The sequence below is a fragment of the Bombus huntii genome, chromosome 18 (assembly GCF_024542735.1).
Source record: "Bombus huntii isolate Logan2020A chromosome 18, iyBomHunt1.1, whole genome shotgun sequence".
Taxonomy (NCBI): Eukaryota; Metazoa; Arthropoda; class Insecta; order Hymenoptera; family Apidae; genus Bombus; species Bombus huntii.
The window spans coordinates 6,069,682-6,092,230 of record NC_066255.1 but is presented as its reverse complement, the minus strand read 5'-3'; the positions used below and the strand labels follow the sequence as shown (position 1 = coordinate 6,092,230).

At 36.5% G+C, this 22,549-nt stretch overlaps 3 protein-coding genes and 1 long non-coding RNA gene across 13 annotated transcripts; 2 read left to right on the top strand and 2 right to left on the bottom strand.

Annotated features, from left to right (window-relative positions):
* Nucleotides 1–2,042: 2,042 nt before the first annotated feature.
* On the bottom strand, nucleotides 2,043–4,833 carry LOC126875533 (uncharacterized). The gene is made up of 2 exons (XR_007693530.1): nucleotides 4,688–4,833; nucleotides 2,043–2,670 (listed from the first exon to the last, which is right to left on the bottom strand). It is a non-coding gene; the product is annotated as an uncharacterized LOC126875533 (long non-coding RNA).
* LOC126875502 (katanin p60 ATPase-containing subunit A-like 2) lies at nucleotides 2,664–5,534 on the top strand. Of its 7 annotated transcripts, none has more exons than XM_050638475.1 (6): nucleotides 2,664–3,561; nucleotides 3,986–4,175; nucleotides 4,265–4,553; nucleotides 4,730–4,898; nucleotides 4,957–5,087; nucleotides 5,283–5,534. In XM_050638475.1, the coding sequence occupies exons 1-6, from the start codon at nucleotides 3,558–3,560 to the stop codon at nucleotides 5,517–5,519; spliced, it is 1,020 nt and encodes a 339-aa protein (XP_050494432.1). In that variant the 5' UTR covers nucleotides 2,664–3,557; the 3' UTR covers nucleotides 5,520–5,534. The 7 variants fall into 7 exon arrangements, with proteins under 7 accessions (XP_050494432.1, XP_050494431.1, XP_050494436.1 ...); XM_050638474.1 differs by having other exon boundaries at nucleotides 3,635–4,175; XM_050638479.1 differs by having other exon boundaries at nucleotides 2,664–3,691.
* Nucleotides 5,535–7,288: 1,754 nt separating this feature from the next.
* LOC126875506 (survival motor neuron protein-like) lies at nucleotides 7,289–14,679 on the bottom strand. Of its 2 annotated transcripts, XM_050638486.1 has the most exons (7): nucleotides 14,074–14,679; nucleotides 13,926–14,005; nucleotides 13,554–13,736; nucleotides 13,338–13,428; nucleotides 7,734–8,031; nucleotides 7,534–7,613; nucleotides 7,289–7,465 (listed from the first exon to the last, which is right to left on the bottom strand). In XM_050638486.1, the coding sequence occupies exons 2-7, from the start codon at nucleotides 13,968–13,970 to the stop codon at nucleotides 7,407–7,409; spliced, it is 756 nt and encodes a 251-aa protein (XP_050494443.1). In that variant the 5' UTR covers nucleotides 13,971–14,005; nucleotides 14,074–14,679; the 3' UTR covers nucleotides 7,289–7,406. The 2 variants fall into 2 exon arrangements, with proteins under 2 accessions (XP_050494443.1, XP_050494442.1); XM_050638485.1 differs by having other exon boundaries at nucleotides 13,926–14,679.
* Nucleotides 14,680–14,933: 254 nt separating this feature from the next.
* LOC126875514 (adrenodoxin-like protein 2, mitochondrial) lies at nucleotides 14,934–16,662 on the top strand. 3 transcript variants are annotated; one of them, XR_007693503.1, is made up of 5 exons: nucleotides 14,934–15,254; nucleotides 15,385–15,575; nucleotides 15,670–15,782; nucleotides 15,947–16,182; nucleotides 16,447–16,662. XR_007693503.1 is itself a non-coding variant. In XM_050638492.1 (4 exons), exons 1-3 carry the CDS (start codon nucleotides 15,106–15,108, stop codon nucleotides 16,135–16,137), a joined length of 453 nt encoding a protein of 150 aa, XP_050494449.1. In that variant the 5' UTR covers nucleotides 14,941–15,105; the 3' UTR covers nucleotides 16,138–16,182; nucleotides 16,447–16,662. The 3 variants fall into 3 exon arrangements, 1 of the variants encoding a protein (XP_050494449.1); XR_007693504.1 differs by having other exon boundaries at nucleotides 14,937–15,254; nucleotides 15,385–15,521; XM_050638492.1 differs by lacking the exon at nucleotides 15,385–15,575 and having other exon boundaries at nucleotides 14,941–15,254.
* The last annotated feature ends 5,887 nt before the right edge of the window (nucleotides 16,663–22,549 follow it).

Here is a 22,549-nt window from a genome sequence, read left to right as displayed (position 1 = left end):
AAATTCGAAGTTTTTTAAAAAATTACCTTAAACTTTATAAAATTAAATCGTTTTTCCACTTTGTTGTATCATAAAATAGTTACTTAAATTCAAACCTTACCGTCGTCTTGAAATATTCTATATTTTCCTCGTCTTAAAAAATCTCCCTACAGAAAGAATAAAGAAGAATAAAATCCCATACGTTAAATTTCGCGTGATTGATGGAATACATAACGATAACGAGAACTAACTAGCGACAACAAGCAACCATTAGCAAGGACAACTGGCGACTATAACCGTCGTCTCTACGATGTATGGCGACTAAGGAGAACAGCCAGCAACTACGGATGACATGTAACAACCAACTGCCCCACTTCTAAAAGGCAACTAACTTGCAAACCCTTTGATGGTTTCTGTAGCGTGATATACCCCTTGAACGTGGTTAAAGAATGTGGTCGCCGCTGGACGGCGGTTTGACAGCAAAGCGATCTCGCCAATTCAAAGCTTGACATTACAAACTACCGAGAATCATTAGGCTCGTTATCGAGCATCTAGCTTTCAGAAGGTGCTTTATCATATGATATGACTTCACGATATTTTTATAGCAAGAAGAATGGCCAACCTCTAACAAAACAAATTTTTACTAAGTGCTGCATGTGAGCTGCAGGCCGGCCTACTAGGGAAATTTGACGAATCAATAAACTAAAATATATACGAATATATTCGTTATATCATAAAATGCTCGCATTATGTTCTCTAACACCATAGAGGAAACTAAATTTATATATTAAAAAATTGGAATACCCTCGTACTTCGCAGTCCATGTGTCCGAGCGATGAATTCCCTCCAAACAAGGAAAAACCAAAGGGAGGTCTTCTTCGAAGGACGTGAGAGGGTAAGGGGAGCAACGGGAACGATGATCACGCGATATACTGGCGGCGTACGTATAGAACGGCTGTTGCGAGAGAGTTCGCAAGAAACAAGAAGAAAAAAGGAATCGTAGGCCGACGCGACTATACGCTGTCGACGGACAAACAGCGACTGAGCCTAACTGAAACGAACTCTGTCGCAGTATGAGCACAGGCTACGTTCGCGGGTCGATCGAACACGTTCTGCGCCTTTCCTCGGCACCAGCGTCAAAACCACCCTCGACGAGCGCAACGCACTGGTGCACCTGCAATATTAACCACTGGTCTTTCCTTTTTCGCGCGATATTATATCAGCACCTATGATACCATTTCAAAGACCGCAATCAAAACATTAAATACCGCATTAAAGCCATACAATAATTCGCAATATTCATTCGTAAACGTTATTGTATATGTGCTTAATTAATCGTTATTATGTTTCGAATGATTTACTACCTCATATTCCATAAGCAGATATATGGTTCATTTTCATCTCAAGTACGATATAATTTGTAACAAATATTTATAATTCACAATGTAAAATATTTATAATTCATTGGAAATATTATTCTATCACGGTATAGTGGTCAAATTTCACATAAATCACAAACATATGGTAGTCAGAAGCTATACTCACGACATGACAAATCATGATGATGTCATGAAAAATGGCGTCCGTCCATATATATTCAAACGCAACGAACAAGTTCGAACTTTTCGAGAATAAACGATTTGTTCGATAACATCTGTCGCGAGCTTCTCTTCCTTTAACGATAACAATTGACAACTAAAGCTCGAGAGGCTCGTAAGGATGAACAGCGACGAGTATCTAGAAGCTATGTACTCACCTGGGCAAGGAGACTCCAACACCAAGGACGTTGGAAGTTTCAAGAAGCGAAGATGGAAACTGAAGTAGCACGTCAGGTCAACTCTGGCAAAAACTGCTAAAGAAAGAAAAATCCAACTAATTTGTTTCCAACAATAAAATGAAATTAATTTGTTTCACAAATTATTAACTGGATATTATTCAAAAATTATTCAAAATTCGCTTGATTGATTCACGGCCCGGGACACTTGGGTCATGCCATTTTGGTAATGGACGAAAATGGCAGAAGGAAGAACGACCGTTTTTTTTCATATTTCTCTTTCCCCGGGAAACGAAAGAATGCCCGAGCACCTTGTTTCATTTCTTCTCGACATCAATTTCAATCTTTTTAAACGAAATATAATCTGAACGATGAAAAGTTCATTCAAATAATGCTCCGCGCCAGACACTCACGAAAATTAAGAAGAAACACGGAAAATTCGCGAATAAAACGGATTTCTTTGTCCCAGTGAGATAATAAATCTCGTACACGTATTGGTTTTTAAAATCAATATATCCACCAATGTGCACTCGTTTAACAAGGGTGATGGAACGTGCCAAAAATCTCTCAAGAGAGTCTTGGCAACGGAAGAGTCGAAAATGTCACAATTATGAATGAAAAATTCGAATAGTTGCTGATTTTACAGTCGAAACCGATAAAGAACTCCAGATATTCCCCCAATTATTTTACAATAAATTCGCGAAAATGATCGATTGCTGACGTCATTGTATTCTAGAAAGATTGTAAAACGATAAGAATTTATTGAAAAAACTTATATTCGATGATAACACTTCTAATAAGAGTACTAAGAGGAGCGATTCTGTACTCACCTTCCTGCCTCGAAGTACCGAACGCAATTAACCGTCCGCCCAGGATGGAACCGTTCGGAACTTTTGTAAGTCACTGCACGGCCGCTGCTTATGGTGGAAATGTAATAGATATAAGTACAGAGCTCGTGAGCGAACTAAAAACGCGATAGAGAAGTAGAGAGAGGATGTTCCGTCCTTGTCTAATGACGCGCACTTGTACAGGAAATATGTAACAGCGGTATACGAGCAGCGTCAGTGTCCACTAGTGTGCATGCCTGATTAAACAAGGACAGGAAGTATCTATACATGGTGTTCTCTTTCTATTTCCATGTTGCATCCATCTTACTATACAGTACACACACTCAGCTATTCTATCATTATATTTGTGCGTTGCTTATGTGTGAACCAAACATTTCCATGACAACAAATCGTTTGTCTCTTGTTTGATGCTCGGTTTTCAACAGAGTTGAAAGAATTTTTTAAGAGAAACGCAATGGACGGGTTGTTTTTAAAGCAATAAACGGAAATTCTCGTATGCATTGAGAAACGATAGGCGATTTGAAAGTGTCACTATGAACGGTGATTTATCGATGCAAGGTAGTATGAATAAGATATTTTATAATCTGCGAAAAAAGGTAAGGAATATTCTAGATTTTAGATTTTAGAATTTCCACGTCACAGACGAGTGTGTTTTGTTATTTGATTTGTAATATTGCTGCAGTTCTCTTAATAGCTGTTCGTTTCATGCGATACTCGCACATAGTATCTATGACTTTTGCTTCTAACAATTTTTATAATTAGGCTGTATCAAATATTTTTAACGTTCGTGTTTCATGAAAAATCATGTGTAACTCGTTGAATTCGCAAATGTAACAAAAAATTACATGAAAAACCTTATATTATTGTAATGAAAAAATAATTATATTAGGAGGAGAGTCGTATTTCGGAACGTCATCGGAACATATTACACCTTGTATGTGATTATTTGGAACACAATGGGTGAGTATATTATAATTAAAATATATTCCTAGTTCCAATTCTTTTGAATAGTGTCAGTGACCAATCGAAATAGAAATCAGTGGACATCATGGAGAGAGAAGGCGAAACCAAATTTGAAAATTCGACATCGGTAATTCAGTAGTTAAGAATAACTCAATCGATTATGTAGATTAACTAGTTATAAACAAATATATGAAGTATAAATTCAAATTATTCTTATCCATCTAAAAATTGGAAATTAAAAAGCAGAAGACAAGAAATTATCTTCGAGGATTTATATAGTAAATACATTCTTTTGCCTGTCTTACCTAGAGATAAAACAGTTGTTTGATGGTTATCTTATAGTGTTCAGTCATTGCGAAAAATATTTTTAATTAGTTAAAAACTATAATTAATTAAAAACTACATTTTTTTATGTATATAGACGTTAGCGATGTATTATTCCGGGAAGCTCGTCTATCTCCCGAACATCGGGTTTGCGACAACATCGATTTGGAAATTATCGTTGCAGAGTATGAAAATTATTACAAGATGAAATTTCAAAAATATCCCATATTGTGTAAGAAAATAACTGGAAGGGAAATGACGAGGGAAGTGACAAATGCAAGCAAAACGTAAGAATTTAAATTATTTAACGATATTAAACGGTATTCAACGTATTCAACGTATCGTATTCAACGTATCGTATTACAATATGATCCAGTGTTTGTAGAAGTATTGAGACAAAAGCCAAATCTGTTAGTAAACAAGCGAGAAGTGAGCCTGCGAAAGAGACGAATCTACAGCAGAAGATAACTGATGACAATACGAATCATATTAATCTCGCAATGACAGTGACGTCAATATTCCCCAATGAGAATGATGGACGTTCATCAGAAGAGCTATTTAACGTCCCAATGGAACAATCCATGCAATCGAAGATATTGAAATGCATTGAAAAGCTTTATTCAGATAATCCGGAATTACGAAAGATTGCTGAGGACATCTCATGCGTAAGTTATTTTCGATTAATATACGTATCGTAAAGCTTTTAAACGATAAAATTCCCGTCGATAAACCGTCCAACGTATATCGACGATGACGTGATTTCAGTAACGCTTCAAATATCAAATTACGTAACACTTACTTAATATAGAGAAGACGCCATTTTATCTTTGTATCGTCACAGGAGATCATAGTAAACAAATTAAATGTACATTGGGATGACGTTATAGGCCTAGAGGAATGTAAAACCGCTGTTAAGGAGGCCGTTGTGTATCCCCTTAAGTATCCTATCTTTTTTGATGGCCCGTTTTCCCCCTGGAAAGGTATTTTGCTGTACGGCCCACCTGGTACAGGTAAGATACTCGTATTCTTTTCATTTCTGTACGTGTTTACAAGAAATATACAAAACAGGGAAAACGAAGTTAGCGAAGGCAGTCGCGACAGAATGCCATTGCACCTTTTTTAACATAACTGCCAGCTCATTGGTCAGCAAATGGAGAGGCGATTCCGAGAAGTATATACGTATAAGTTGCTTTGTCTATGTAAGTTTCTTTGTTCCTTTGTCTATGAAGGAGAGATTCTAGGTATAAAAAGATTTGATTTTATTTTTCGTCATTTATATATAAATAGAATAGTTGTTTGGAAAACGAAATGATATCATATTCGTGATGAGGCAATGAATTTAAGGAATTTCGAATATAATATTTAATGAATAATACATTTGTTAAACTGAACAGGTTTTATTTGAACTTGCCTATAGTCATTCGCCTACAATTATTTTTATCGACGAGATTGACTGGATCGCCACAAATAAAGGAGACTGTATATTGTCTGAACCTGCAAAGAGATTCAGATCAGAACTTCTTTCTAGATTGGATGGATTAGTGTCTAATGAGAATTCTAATGTAGTTCTTCTGGCTACAACTAATTCCCCTTGGTACGTATATCACGTTATTTCAATGTTTTCTAAGTAGAAAATATCGTAATATTTCTCCAAATTCCAAATATGTTATTGTGTTGTTTGAAGTATTCCTTCATTATTATTAGTATAATAGAACGATAATATTTATTGTAAATATGTTATTACGGGCATTGATGCAGCTTTACTCAGGCGTCTCGAAAAGCAAATATACGTATCATTACCCAATGAAGTTGCTCGACTTGGTATATTCAAATTATACCTTAGCAACCACTTATTAGAAAATACAGATATTGTAAACCACATAGTAAAATGTACTGAAAGATATTCTTGTGCAGATATAAAATTGTTTTGTAAGCAAGCGTGGCTACTAGAAATAAGCCCGATATGGAGGAGACTTGAAAAGAAAGAAACACCTGTTACCACTTTGAAATATGAATTAAAAAGTTATGAAATATTAGCAAAATTGTTAAAAAAAATGTCACCTACAGTTATGCAAATAGATAAATATGATACGTGGAACAAATAAATACGCAATCGTAAGGACAGATATTGAAAAATATAAATAAATGGATTATCGTTCGAGAAATCATTCGTATGTGTGTGTATGTGTGTGCGCGCACGCGCTATAGGCTAAGTTTAAAATGTTCGGTTGTATTATATCCTTGTATTATATATGTCGGAGATGAAAGGAAAACCGGAGCCTTCCCTTTGCAATTTTGAGGAAGCCTTCTAATGCTTTAGCCTAGATTTTATCATAACTGTAATTAAGCAATTGTCATTTGTAATTGTTTGATATTTGTGAAAGCGAAAGTGAGTTCGAGGTGACAACTGGTCGCCGAACGTAGCCACGGTCACGGGATAAACGTTTTGCCTGACGAAGGTGTGGATCGGTTGTATTATTCTCCCTAGAAATCACATAGAATTGTACTTTAGAGATGTCGATATAATGGGACACACGTTGTATTAGGAATCAATCTCCAGACAGAAACTGCCTAGTAACGGCGTTTGAATCTTTCTCGATGTTTCCAAAGAGTATACAACAAACTTTTGACAGAAATTGCCTAGCAACAACGATTGGAACCTTCTCGATGTTTCCAGCGAGCATATAACAAACAAATGCAGTCGTATAGCGAAAAAGATTTTCATCAGATATTCATTCGTGTGATCGCCTTGGAAAGTGATACATCGAGCAATTTACCGAGTGTCTTAGCAATCGTATTTTTTTGTGTTTAAAATTATTCTACGCATAGTAAAAAGTTATCCCGTTGACCGTGGATTCGTTTGAACCCAGGAACATTGTTAATAGCGTTAATTAAATTCATTATTCGTTAAATTTATTATTCGTAAAACATATTATTCGTTACTCTTATTATTCGTTAAACTTATTATTCTTTAATCTAATCATTAGTTAAACTTATCATTTGTTAATCTTATCATTCATTAAACTCAATATTCATAATATTTTGCAAAATCTTGTATATTCGCGTAAATATAATCTCTGTTTCGTAAAACAATGGCTAATTATTCGTTCCTCTTATTGTTCGTTAAACTTATTAATCTTTAATCTAATTATTAGTTAAACTTATCGTTTGTTAATCTTATTATTTATTAAACTCATTATTCATAATATTTTGTAAAACCTTGTTTATTCGCGTAAATATATTCTCTGTTTCGTAAAACAATGGCTAATTCAAACGAAGGATCATTACGCGCCTTAAATCCTAATGATAACCCGACATATATATGTGAGTGTATTTTATCAAAAATATGTTTTTTATGTTTTCTTATCTTAGTAATTATTTTTAAAAAAGTCTTAAAGTCTTATATGAAAATAAAGCTGTTCTTTATTTCAAATAATTGAAGTAAATAAATACAATGAGTTTTATATTTTATTATATCTTATATTATTGTTATATTGTTATTGAAAAAATTGATATAATCAACAGTTCTTCCTGTTCTCTTGATTGTTTCTTGCTTGTTTCAAACCATGGTAATAACCTACAAAAGAAATAACATAGTCCATTGAAAATTTAATATACAATAAAATACTTATATGAAATAATTACCTGTGTAATATACCATGTAACCACTAATATACCATGACATCAACATACTTGAAAGTGCGTCTGTATCATTATCTGGTAATCTAGTACATTTTATTAAAATTTCGTATTTTTTTTCCAAATAAAATGTTAAACTTATTCCAAATTACTTATTAATATTAGAAGTATTCAGCATTCCATTAGAATTTTTAAATTGTACTTACTTGGCCATTAATTGTGGTGGTAAAGGAGGTGCAGGTGGCATTATATCAGTCATCGAATTGAAAGATGGTCCCGGTATGAAGTGATGTTTATACGCATTTGCTTCTTCAGAGTCACAATCCATTTTTTCTACATTATATTTTTTCGAATTTACATTTGTAGAAAAATTAGTCTCACAAGTCTCATCGTTCTCTTCATTGAATTTATCTTCCAAAGCTTTCTTTTGTTGTGCTATTTGACTTTGCAAACCTTCTGATTCTAAAAGAGAACTCAACTCGACTTTCTCTGTATTACCATAGCCTAAACACAGAGTAAAAGAAATTTTTGTCATTTAATAGAATGACTGAGTGCCATTCGGTTACTGTCCTTACAGGCAATGTATTAGAATTTCCCATGCATAAATGTATATGTATAAATGTTTGCCTTGATATATGTAGTAATAATCACTCGTCTAATGAGGAGAATTATATTCCAAGCAGCTAATAATGGACAATAAGTAACATGCATGTTTATGGTTCATGACCCTATATCCCACGGGTCTCCCCATAGACATTGACAGGTACTCCTGCCCAGTTAAGGACCTGCTGAATGACACTGTGATAGACTATGCGAAAGCCTTTACTTCATATATATATGTATTTTTAGTACATTTCTTAATTGACATAACCATCATGCTAAAGGTATTACCTACAAATTTTACAACACACGTGCTGTTGAGGTTATTCGGTGTGTAAACAGAGAAAACACGTGGATAAATTGTAAGGTAGAAAATATATTTAAATAGAAGTGTAATAAGTAAAAATACAATTTGAGCTGGTCCAGATCCGCACGCTAGCTGTGTTACCTAATAACTGAGAAACCCCGAAGCCAACGTCGCCTGTCTACTGTTTATGGCCTGACTTCGTCGCAGTCTTTTCTCTACACGCTGTCGATGGCTTCAGTGCTTGAGAAAACTAAAAAAGACCAGATGTAGAGTTTTCTTAGAAGTGAACTTCAACACCCTCCCTAAAACTCTACATCCCTACAAACAATTATCTCAAATTTACAAATTATCTCTTAATATTTTCTAACTCTTGTCGTAAATATCTGAAAATTAATTTGTCAATGCCTTCTCAAGTACATTTGCCAGCCGCCTTTCTCTTTTCCATACAAATTAATTTATTACACAAAAAAAAAAAAAAACTAGAAGACTAAACAGATCATGTAGAGTTTTTCCTCTTTTTTTTTGAGAAGTAATAATCACTTCGACACCCTCCCTAAAAACTCTACATGTTTACAAACAATTACATCTTAATATCTTTTTTACTTTTCAAACCTAACTTTTTCCTTAAATATTCAAATCTCGGTTTTGGCAATGCCTTTGTACATATATCCGCCAATTGCTCTTCGCTTGTTACATACGTTATATCAATTTCGCCTCTATTGTATAAATCTCGCAAGAAATGATATCTTACGTCAATATGCTTACTTCTTTGATGGAATTCTGGATTCTTAATTAATTTCACGGCACTAGTATTGTCTACACATAGCATATACTTAAGGATCTCTAATTTACATTCAAGAAATATTTTCTTTAGCCACATAATTTCTTTCGCTCCTGAGGCTGCACTGACATATTCAGCTTCGGTCGTAGATAAAGCTATACATTGTTGTCGCTTACATTGCCATGTGATGGTCGCATTCGCATACTTACATACAACGCCTGATGTCGACTTTTTTGTTTCTTTGTCGCCTGCATAGTCAGCGTCGCTAAAGGTTTCGAGACTGCCTGCTTTTGTATATAAGAGTCCCATGTCTGCGGTCCCTTTTATGTAGCGCAAAATTCGTTTGACTAATTTCCATTGATACTGGTTTGGATTCTCTAAGTGTCTCGCCGCTATATTTATTGCAAAACTAATATCTGGCCTACTTACGGTTTGTAAAAACATTAAGTTCCCTACGGCTTCTCTGTATGGTGCGTTACAATCATTATCGCCTATGTTACTTTCGTTCCAATTAGTCTCGATAGGTGTAGAAACACTGTTTGCCTCATTCATATTAAATTTTTCCAATATGTTTTCGATATACCTACTCTGATGAATGAATATTGAACCGTCTTCTAATCTATTAATTTCAAGTCCAAGAAAACTCTTTACTTCTTTCGAACTCGTAATTTTGAATTCTTTATTTAAATCATCGAAGAATTTATCAATTAAAGATTCGTCTGAAGCTGCTACCAGTCCATCGTCTACGTATATGGTCATCAACATTAATTTGTCGTCTTCTGTATAAATATAAAAACAAGGATCTGCGTTACTCTGATAAAATTTTAAGTTCGAGATAAATTTTGTGAAACGTTCCGTCCAACATCTTGGAGACTGCTTTAAGCCATATAGGCTTTTTAGCAATTTACAAACCCGATTTGTACCATCATCATAACCTTTAGGTTGTTTCATATAAATATCTTCTTTCAGACTTCCATATAAGAATGCGGTTTTAATGTCGAACTGTCCGAGGTGTAAATTATTTTTGGCTGCAATACTGAGCATTAATCTAATTGTGTCAAACCGAGCAACGGGACTATATGTTTCCTTATAATCTATGCCTTCTTTCTGTGAACACCCTCTTATTACAAGTCGCGCTTTGTATCGTTCCGAGTTGTCCGGATTTAGCTTTATCGTTAAAACCCACCTATTGCTAAGTACCTTCTGATCTTTAGGTTTTTCTACAAGTATCCACGTCTTATTTTCATGGTGCGATTTCATTTCATCATTCATAGCTGTTTCCCATAACTCTTTCTTTTCGGATCTCATCGCTTCGTTAAAATCCACCGGTAATTTTTCCGCCACGTACGTTACTGGGTAACCATAAAAATCGGTTCGTTTGATCTTATCTCTATCTCTCAATTGTCTCACATTGTCGCTAGTTCCATGAGGTTGTTTTTCATGTTCACTCTCTGCACTTTCATACGTACATGCTCTATCGCTCTGCGCACTCACATCTTCGCGCTCGACAATTTTCGGTAAACTTAATTTTACGAATTTCGCATTTTCTAGTTCAGGCTTAAATATTACGTCACGGCTTAATATTACATTTTTTACTGTTGGCACGTACACTCGATACCCTCGTCCGTCATCTAAATAGCCTACCAAATATCCTTTGTTAGCCTTTTTGTCAAGTTTTGTCCTTTTCTCCGCAGGTATGTGAGCAAAGCACTCAGTACCGAAAACCCTAAACTTTTCTAAATTCGGCGGTTTCCCGTACCACAGTTCATATGGTGTTTTCTTATCTTGTCTTGTCGGCCTCGTCTTATTTATGACATGTACTGCTGTGTTCATGGCTTCGGCCCATAAGAACAGCGGTAGATTTGGTTTCGAATATAGCATCGACCGACCTGCCTCTACTATTGTTCTATTTTCCCTTTCTGCGACACCATTCTGTTCAGGAGTGTATGGGACGTTAATCGTGTGTCTAATTCCCTGACTTCTTAAAAATTCTTTGACTTCTTTATTTTGGAATTCTTTCCCTCCATCACTATGAATTTCTTTAATTTTATCCTTAAATTGATTTTCAACTTCTAGGCAAAAGGTTTTTAGTTTTTCAATTACTTCTGACTTACGTCGTAAGAAGTAAATCTTTGTGAATTTTGAAAAATCATCTTTAAATGTCAGAAAATACAGTTTCTTGCCTAATGACTCGACTTTCATAGGTCCACATACATCCGTATAAATAATTTCGCGAGGTTTAGTCGCCCGATTGATTTTCTCGTGAAAACTCGATCTATGCTGTTTCCCGTACGCGCAACCTTCACAGAAAAAGTTATTGTCCTCTACAACTTTCATATTTGAATTCTTTAAGAATTCTTTAACATGTCTGATGTTCTGATGACATAGCCGTTCGTGCCATAACTGCAATGTGTCCGCGTTTGACTCCGCTCTATTGCTAAAATTACAAACTGACGGTATGATAACTCGCATATCTACTTTATACAAATTTCCGATAACAGAACCTCTTGCTATTATTTTCTGATTTTGTAAAAATATGCAATTGGTCCCTTCCTTTGAAATACAAAAATCTATGCCCCTTCTTGCGACAGATCTAATCGAAAACAGATTTCTTTTCATACCTGGTACGTATAGAACATCGTTCATTGTACATGTTACCCATTTGCCGTCCACAAAAGTCTCTACTCTGATTTTTCCTTTGCCGCACGCATCCATGAACGGACCATCGCCGATCTCTATCTTCACCGTGTTATCGAATTCTTCGAAAACGCTGAACCATTCCCGTCGTCCTGTCATGTGATCCGTAGCTCCTGAGTCGATTATCCAAACATCAGCGTTTGCCGTTTGTATCGCTGAGGTACTTCCTAATAGACCAATTCCGCTGTGATCCCGATTTTGGTTTCTAGGTTCCTGGTTGTCTCTATTGTTGCTTCTTTTGTTATTTTTAAAACAGTTTTTGCTGGTGTGGCCTTTCCTTTTGCATATAAAGCATCTAAAGCAATCCTTCTTTAGATGGCCAACTTTTCCACAGTTAAAGCAACTTGGTCCTTGTTTCTCGTATTCACGTTTACTTGACTGCTTCTGCTGTTCCCTTTTATAATTATTACCTTTTGTTACCAGTGCCACCGATGTTTCCTGGTCGTCTTTCTTCCATCTAATTTCTTCCGTCATCAGCCTGGTACTAAGCCTGTCTAAGGTCTTCTTTTCTTCTTCCACGGAATCCCACGCACTGTGAAAATGATCGAATTTGTTTGGTAACACCGATAAAATGCGTGTTATCAGCATTTTCTCGCCAATTTCACTCCCAAGGACTTTCATCTTCGCCGCTATGAGTTCCAACTTTGATAGGTTGTAAGAGACATTTTCAGATTCTTCCCATTTAAAATCGAAGAACTGCTTCTGGACCATATTTAAATTCTCATCCGACTTCATGTCATATACTGTATTCAGCTTTTTCCACATTTCATGTGCTGTCGTGCAACATAAAAGAAGATCCAACGGTTTCTTTCCTACTGAGGTCACGATTAATTTTCTCGCTAATCGATCTGCTTTCAAAAATCTTCCACGAGCGATTTCTTTCTCCGCGCTGTTACCTGGATGACACAAATTCTCTTCACACACGTTAATCAGGTCGTCATCTTCCTCCAAAAGTGTACGCATAACAAAACGCCACTGGAGCCAATTTTCTTCGCCGCGTAACATCTCGACCTTCGCACTTGCTGATTCCATTTTAGCACTATCCCTTATTTTACTAAGCACAACACTTTAACAATTTATTCATTTCACGTTGCTACCTTGCAATTTACAGCCCTGGGCCCATAACCTGTTGAGGTTATTCGGTGTGTAAACAGAGAAAACACGTGGATAAATTGTAAGGTAGAAAATATATTTAAATAGAAGTATAATAAGTAAAAATACAATTTGAGCTGGTCCAGATCCGCACGCTAGCTGTGTTACCTAATAACTGAAAAACCCCGAAGCCAACGTCGCCTGTCTACTGTTTATGGCCTGACTTCGTCGCAGTCTTTTGTCTACACGCTGTCGATGGCTTCAGTGCTTGAGAAAACTAAAAAAGACCAGATGTAGAGTTTTCTTAGAAGTGGTAACCACTTCAACACGTGCCATTGTTTTCGTAAATTTTTGATATTATAGCTTCATAAGTTTCTCCATCCTCTGAGTATATTGCACGATAAGGTGCTCCTATGATCCATTTCTATAGAGAGAAGATGTGTATACAAATAAATATAAGTAAATAGCAAAATAAAATAATTTGCTTCTTAATCAATATATTTAATAATATTCTGTATCAAATTTGTAATATTCTATCAAAATCACAACCTTGTGTAATTTACTTGCGTGTTTAGGCTGCTTAAGATTTTGTAGGTTTTCTTTCGGTTGAGAATTTCCAACATCCATTCCCATTCGCTTGATAACTTCTTCTTTTGCTAAATATATTGCTTTATCATATGCTTCTATTAATGCACTATCATCCCAAACATTATCATTGGCTGAGTCTGTATCCTTTTGAGATAGCAAATTATACGTTATTAATATTGATACAAGTATTTTATTATCAAACTATTGCAAATTATCATATATGTCATTTTTCAAAAATTGACTAAAAGGTAGTGGATACTGTTAATTACTATTATGCTAAGATCTTGTACTAAAATAATGTTAAAACCATTACGTTTCCATTACCATACATACGTTTCCATTTCCTCGTATAAAAAGAACATTCATATCATCTGCCATTTTAAAATAACATCATTTAAATATTGAATTTGCTTCTGAAATATTAATTTGTCTCATTTCTTTAACTCTAACACATTGTAAACAATGATGACATTATACCAACTATAATACTAAAAATCTATTCCCCATTCATTCGAAAGATTATTTTTTGAAGCAAGGTTAACATTGAATGTTCCCAAACTTCAATAACTGTACTTTACTTTCTTTACAATATCTAACAATATATTAGAATACTATAAAAAAATATTGTATGCACAAGAAACTGTTTATAGCGAAATAGCAAAAGAATTAATCACATATTATAACTAAAACGAGATTGTTAAGTAGATTATATTATACTGCATATGCGTTAGTGTTTCAGCTGGTAAATATAGTTTTTATATCTGAAGATAAATAAGATTTAATTCTATAAAATTGCATAATGAATTATACATCTATCTATTACTATTCGTATTTCCCCTTAGTTGTATGTTGTCAATAGCATCAATCACGAACATATAAATAAATATAGAAGAAACCGTTCGGAAATGGAAAGGGAAAAATGAACATGGAAGACAAGAAAGTTTTCTTCAGGTTTAGCGTATGCGTGATACGCTTTGAATGTCTCAGATAAAGATAAAGATACTCTGCTCATTTCTATTTGTTCCGCAGAACGAGAAATTTGTTGTCTTTCATATTGGTTTTTACGATTCAATTTTTGGACAGTTTTCCCTAGCGAGTGTCGGTCCCTGTTTGATATAACCAGACCGTAATTTATACAGATATGTATTATAGATATATATTTGTAAAACTGAAATCAGATGAAATAAATGTTGCCTGAGGTTTTAAACGTTTAATAAAAACAATATTTCATTTGGAAAAAATGTAAGATATGTAAAATTACACATTGATCATTTTGCTGGTCTTGTATCATAAAACGTGTGGCCCGAAGAGCACGTGTCCGGTAGAGATACGTCACTTGTGTTAGGAATCGTTTTATAACCTATCACAGTAAAGGAACGTCCCAGTATAGCAGCCGAAGAATGCCGTGGAAGTTTTTGTACAAAGTACAATTGATCTACAATTGATATTTTCCGCAATACTTATCTGGTGTTCGGTCAGGGTGTCCCATACTCATGATATTTATAACAGTGGAATGGCGTTAGTAAATCAATTACAAAAATTTTCGAGATCAATTCTCGGTATTGCATCAAATTATTCAAAATATACAAGCAACACAACGTTGCCCTTTTTGCAGGCAACAAGAGGACTATCGACCACGCAACCACTTTCAGAAAAACAAGAGTAAGTGATACAAATTTTCTTGTGCTTTCCTTCTTTTTTTAATAGAATTTCAGTACTTACCTTCCAATATAAAATTGGTGTCAAAATAATAATGCTAATAATAATGTCTAAGAAATTTTTCTCTTTGTAGGAGTATAACATCTAGAAAAATAACATAGTATTAATAGAATAGTATTAATAAGAACAACATTGACAGTGAACAACTAAAAATATAACACTGTTATAAATATATGATATACGAATTTTATTTATGTATTATTAAGACAAGTATATCTTATTTTTAAATTATTTCTATTATCATAAGTGATACATATAATTAAGGTATAATTAAGAGAAGATTAATTGAAGAAACACAAAAAATAAAGAAAATAATTATATTGAGATAATTTTTATCTTTCATAAATATTATTTTCAGAGTAAATATAACGTTTGTTAAAGCAAGTGGAGAGAGAATCAAAGCAAAAGGGAAAGTTGGAGATACTATATTAGACATAGTAGTAAATAATGAAATTGATTTAGATGGATATGGTATGTTTTAAAGAAGCATAATTTACTTAATTTAAAATAAATAATTTTGAGGTAGAAAATATTTGAAAATTTTCATTTTTATCAAGTTTAATATTCTTATTATTTTTAACTTTTGATACTTTATTATATAAGTATGTTGTAATCTTAAAATATAATTGATATAGGTGCTTGTGAAGGAACATTAACTTGTAGTACGTGCCATTTAATATTTTCGAAAGAAGTTTATGATGCACTTCCTGACAAACCAACAGATGAAGAATTAGACATGTTGGATTTAGCATATGAATTAACAGATACGTTAGTTCATAATAATCAGTATCAAATCATTCACATTATTAATTCTATTACCTTTTAATATTTTATAAAGTGAATTTTTCTATTTAAATTTATGTAAAAACAGGTTAGTATTGGGTATTTCGAAATCTGCATCTCAATGTAGAATTTCAAATCGCTATCTCTGAATACTACGAAACTGAAATTATAATAAATTTTCATAGTTTTTTATTTATGACCCTATAATCATTACAAATCTATATTGGAATTAGCATATTTACAATGTTGACTTTCAAATGGATAAATAGAAATCTTATTGTGTATTAGTATTAATTTGTATAGCAATAAATATATTTATTGACATATTCAGTTATATAATATTTAATTTCAGGTCACGGCTAAGCTGTCAAATAGTAATGTCTAAGGAACTAGATGGAATTGAGGTAAGAGTTCCATCAACAATTAATGATGCAAGAGCATAACTGAAATTATCTATAGGTTTTTGAAAATTTGTATACAATGTTATACATCTCTTGTTAAAAAAGCCTTGTTATAATTATTAAAATATTGGTATTAAAAAAATATAATAAAGAATCTTGTGTTTAAATGTGAAGCTTATATATATATGTCGGAGATGAAAGAACACCGGAGCCTTTGGAATTTTGGATAACCCCGCAACATTGTAACCTAGAGTCTACTATAGCTGTAATTGAACAATTGTAGTTATTCAACCCGATTGTAATTATTCGAGAATTGTGATAATGAGCTTGGGCTCGAGGCGACAGTCAGTCGCCGAACGTAGCCGCGGTCACGGGATGAACGCTTTGCCTAATAAAGGTATGAAGTAATTCTATAGCTCTCCTTAAAAGAAATATTTGTGGCGACACGCGACAGTAAACATTTTTTTTTTTTTTTTTTATTTATTTGTTGAAATTACAATCAATTCTCGCGTTGAGAATTTTCAGTAATTTTTCTGGCGTGGCGCAGTGACATGGCTGTTTATTTACAATAAGTTAATACTTATTATAGATAGTTATAATTTATGATCTATAAGTATTATAAGTAAGTGCATATGCTTGATTTGGATAATTAAATGAATCTAACGTTTAGGTCTAGCGGGTAGTGCCTCTTCAGCCTGCGAATCTGGTCCGTCGTATCGAGTAGTCCAGTGATTAGGGGGTTTCGGTGTTTGTTGATTCTTTTGCTGTATCTGTTGCTATATTTTGCTATTTCCTCTTTGACGGTGGGTATCTTGAGGTCGCGGTGTATTGTTTCATTGGTTACATACCAAGGTGCGTCAATTAGGGATCTTAGCGTTTTCGATTGAAAGCGTTGGAGTATTTCGATGTTGGAGTTACTTGCTGTTCCCCATAGTTGGATTCCGTAGGTCCAGACAGGTTTTATTACGGTCTTGTAGAGGGTAATTTTATTCTGTAAGTTTAGTTTGGAGCGTCGGCCCGTGAGCCAATAGAGTTTTTTTAGTTTGTCCTTTAGTTGCTTCCTTTTATCTGAGATGTGTGTCTTCCACGTTAGTCTCCTGTCCAGGGTCATGCCCAGGTATCGGACTGTGTCCCTGCTAGGAACTGTTGCATTGTTGATGGTGACCTGGGGGCAGGTTTGTTTTCGGAGCGTGAAGGTTACATGTGAGGATTTCTTTTCGTTGACTTTGAAGCCCCATTTGTGAAACCACTTTTCCATGGAGTCGAGACTTCGCTGGAGAGTGGATGAGGCTATCACCGGGTCTGCGTGGGAAGCTAATAGCGCTGTGTCGTCTGCAAATGTCGCTATTGTTATATCGTCTGATATAGGTAGGTCGGCAGTGTAGATGGAGTACAGTAGGGGACCGAGGACACTACCTTGGGGTATGCCGGCTTCTATTGGGAATGTTGCGGAAGTGGCGTCTAGGTATTTAACCATGAATTGTCTATTGGTTAGGTATGATTTTAGGATGGAGAAGTAGGGGTGGGGTAGGATCTTTTTAAGTTTGTATAGTAGCCCTTCATGCCATACTTTATCGAATGCCTGTTGGATGTCTAGGAAAACCGCTGAGCAATATTCTTTCTTTTCAAGTGTTTGGCTGATCGTATGAGTTAAGCGGTGGATTTGCTCTACTGTAGAATGATGTTTTCGGAAGCCGAATTGGTGATCTGGGAGTGTTTTCAAGTTCTCTAGGATTGGAAGGAGTCGGTTCGTGAGCATCTTCTCGAATAGTTTGGACAGGGTAGGTAAAAGACTGATTGGGCGATAGGAGCAGGTTTCGTGTATCGGTTTACCGGGTTTAGGGATGAGGGTAATCAATGAGATTTTCCAAGCCTTAGGATAGTGTTCCAGGCGAAGGATAGCATTAAAAATCGATGTGATGAGTGCTATCCCTTTTGTGGGAAGTTCCTTGATTGCTCTATTGCCTATTAGGTCGTGTCCTGCTGCTTTCTTGGGGTTTAGGCGACTGATTGTTTCTATAGTCTCAGCAGAGGAGAAGGGTTCGATAGGAGGGGACATTTGGAAGGGGGTGTGTAGGTATTCAGTAACGTCCGCGGCGGCTTGGGGGGAATGGGGTTTGAATACTTTTGTCAAGTGTTTTGCAAACAGGTCGGCTTTTTCGATAGGGCTTCGCGCCCATCCACCTTGCGGGCGGCGGATAGGTGGGATTATTTGTGGGGGGCGTGTGAGTTTCCTGGAGGCCTTCCATAGTGAGTAGTTGGTGTCGGCTGTGGGCGATAAGCTGGTGAGGTATTTATGGAAGCAGTCGTTTTTATAGTTTGTTAAGGTTCTGGTTAGCTTTCTAGTTGCGTTGTTAAGTTTTCGTTTGTCCTCCGGTGTTCTGTGGGTCTGCCATACTCTTCTTAGTCTACGTTTTTCTGCTATTTTTTTTAATATGAATTGTGGATATTCTTGTTTGCTGTTGGTTGGCTTTGTCGGTGTGGAGAGGCGGATTGCGTTTATTATGCTCGTGTTTAAGTATTCCGTGGCTGCTTCGATATCTTCCTTTGTTTTTAGTGGGGTGAAGGCTGAGGTTGAGTGTGTAAAGACTTCTCTGAAGAGCTGCCAGTTGGTGTGTTGGTTGTGAATGGAGCCATTAGGTGTACTCTCGATGATTGTTGAACTGACTGTTGCTATCACGGGAGAATGATCAGAGGAGAGATCTGCCGAGGAGTTGATCTGGACGTGTCTTGATGGGATATTTTTAGTTATGAAGAAGTCGAGAAGGTCGGGTATTTTGTTGGTGTCAGTGGGCCAGTATGAGGGTTCGTATGTGGTGAGGTAGTTGAGGTTGTTGTTTATTATGCTGTTTAAGAGGTTTTTGCCTCTTGCTGTAACCAGTCTGCTGCCCCATTGGATGTGCTTGGCGTTATAGTCTCCTCCAACTATGAATTTGTTGCCCAGGGTGTCCAGGAAGTTATCAAAGTCTTCTTTGGCGATGGAGTGTCTGGGAGGGCAGTATACTGCTGAGGTGGTGATTGAGCCATGACAGTCTTCTATTGCTACGTTTGTTGCTTGGAGGTAGTCTTTCTGGAATGGTGGGAGTTCGTAGTGCTTAATACTTGCTTTGATTATTATTCCGGTGCCACCGTGGGCCTTTCCGCTGGGGTGTTGAGTATGGTAGAATTTGTAACCATTTATTTTCAGGTAGCTCTTGTCGGTGAAGTGGGTTTCCGATACGAGCATTACGTCGATTTGCTGGTGTTTTAAGAAGAGTTCTAGTTCACGTTTGTGTTGCGCTAGACCGTTGGCGTTCCAGAGAGCTATGCGCCTTGGTTTTATTTTGAGTCGGGGCGTGCTAATTTTTCCACGATGAGTGTTAGTAGCGATAGCAAGTGATTTATTTGCTCCGATTGTTTCTCTATTAGCTTTTCGAGCCTTGAGGAGTTGTCTGCGTTTGGTGGGTTGGGGACACTGTTTTGGGGAAGGTTCCTTTGGCTGTTCGGGTTATTTTGGATGCCTTGTAATGCTTGGGCATAGGAGGTTGAGGTGGAGATGAAATTGGTAGGACTGGGTGTTTGGTTGGTTGAGGGGGTTGGGGTAGTCGAGAATTTCGGCGGGCTGGTTGTTTGGTTGGATACCTCTTTTGCTCTGAGCTTAGGGTACCTGTTCGTGTATAGTGTTTTATATGCTGGGCAGCCTTTGTAGTTGGCAGGGTGGTCCCCTTGGCAGTGGATGCATTTCGCTGGGGTTTCCGGTGATTTGGCGCACTGGTCAGTGGAGTGAGAGCCTGCGCATTTAACGCAGCGGAAAGTATGGTTGCAGTATTTCTGCGTATGACCGTACCTTTGGCACCTTTTGCACTGCACTATTTCTTTTTTCACGAGCGGTGGCTCGATCTTTACTATCGCGTTCATTAGGCGACTGACGCTGTATATTTCCTTATTATTCGGTTTTTGCTTAATGTCTAGGAAGAATAAGGATAACGGATCTTTCGAGACTCTATGCCTTATGTTACTTACGTTGATGACTTCGTGGCCGAGTTTTGAGAGTTCGTATTTTAGTTCGTCTATGTCTGCTGAGTGGTGTATGTTTCGTAGGACCACCCGGAAAGGCCTTTCCTGTTTGAGTTGGTAGGTGTGGAAGTTGGCGTTCAGGGTCCTGAGTGTCTTGGTGAGTTTTCTGTAAGCTTCTGGGTTCGTCGGTAGTATTTTCACCTTGTTGTTGCTTATCTTAAGGTTGTATTCCTCCTTGCTGATATCTCTCTCTAGGGACTTGGTCATTGTCTGTATGTCAATGACGTCGTCTACAAATATTGGTGGGGGAGGGGGGATTCTCTGTGAAAGTTGGTTTGGTGGCGGTTCTACGATTTCCATGGCGTCGTTTGAGGATTCCAGTAAGGCGAACCTGTTGTGTGTGTTTATTTGCGTTGCTGGTTCAATTTTCCTTTTTTTTGTAGTATTAGCGTCGTTAGTGCGGAGAGTTCTGCTGCACTTCTGCCACGGGGGGGGGGGGGGTAGCACGGGGTAGCTGCGAGTCTGCTCCGGAGAGCCTGGTCGCGGTTGCTGGGCCATCATCGAGCTAGTTAATTCGGAATGAACAACTAGTCGTGAGGCTGAGAGGCTAGTATTCGGGTTGGGGTTAGGTGCGTGGGATTTTCTTCTCCCTAGAGGGTAAGGGACACTTAGCTGCGTTCTCTTTCGACAGTTGGGCGACACGTGTTGTTTTCGAACTACGCTGGGCACTAGAGACACGTCTGCACGCTTCGGCACTCCACAGCGAACAGCGACAGTAAACATTCCAACGGTTTCTGTCCCGTGGCTCGCCACGTGCAGACCTTATTCTTCGAGTAAGATGATTGCCAGATGTCGATGCGTCTCCGCAGTACATGTTCGGCTAGCCCGAGGGCCCGTTATAAATCTTAAGGTTTAGTTAACTAAAGTCCTTCAAACAGACAAACAGTCTTTGTCCCAACTACGGGAAGATAGGGGAGACATATTTTTCAACGAGCGGCGTCTCCCACTAGCAACTTTCCCTCGAGGGCGGCTAGCATCCTTTTCTAACCACCGATATGGAGATTAACCAATTAGCAGCAACACTTTCTGAACGAAGGCTTTTCTCGACGAATCCGATGATCTCGTATCCTTAGACACACCCCGATATAGTTTTCCTGTGTGGCATCATCGGGACGGGAAAGGCATTCTCGCTCGCGATCTCATCGATCCAAGAGTAACGCCTTCGCGATCAGTGATTATTCTCAGACTTAGACTTTGTGAGTACGTTCTGTTGTCATCCCGTTGACCGCGGATTCGTTATTGAACCTAGGATCATTGTCATTAGTATCTCGAGCACCTAACTACCGCGGTTACTTGTCCGGTTCTATAATAATCGTATTTGCACTAGTCAATGTCTTCTCTATTGCATAACGACAACGTGTAACCCAAACGAAGATTCGTTTCACGCCCCTAACCCTAATTCTAATGTAAACCCGACATATACATATGTTATAGTATAATTGCAATTTTGATATTTGTACATTGCCATTGTAAAAAGCCTATCCAATTATGAAGAAAATATATCTTTTATTTTTAATATACAGGGTGTCAATTTTAAAACGTTCATCTAAATTATTTTCGTTACTATTAAAGATAAGAAGAAATTACTAAGGAAGACTTAAATGGTTTTAAGATGTGTACTTGGTTATGATAAAAAAGACTCTTGTGGAATAAATTTTGCAACTTCTGAAAGATTAGATAAAAGCTTAGAACCTAAAAAATAATTTGAAATTAATTTCGTTTAGATATACTGTTTGATTTCTTAGCTATGGGCAAGTTTAAAAGATCATCAAACTCATGGTCAACAAAACAACAGAAATGTACATGCAATGCTTTTTCGTTTCACAACAAGTTATCTGACACTATCATCATTTTCGTGGCACATGCAACATTATCGATTCAGTATAGTAATGTTTTGGATTAAAACAAATGTCTCGACATTGGAGCAAAATATTTCAACCTTTAAGGACTAAAATTAAAACTTATGAGTTTGTTTATAATTTTAATGGATTTTATTAA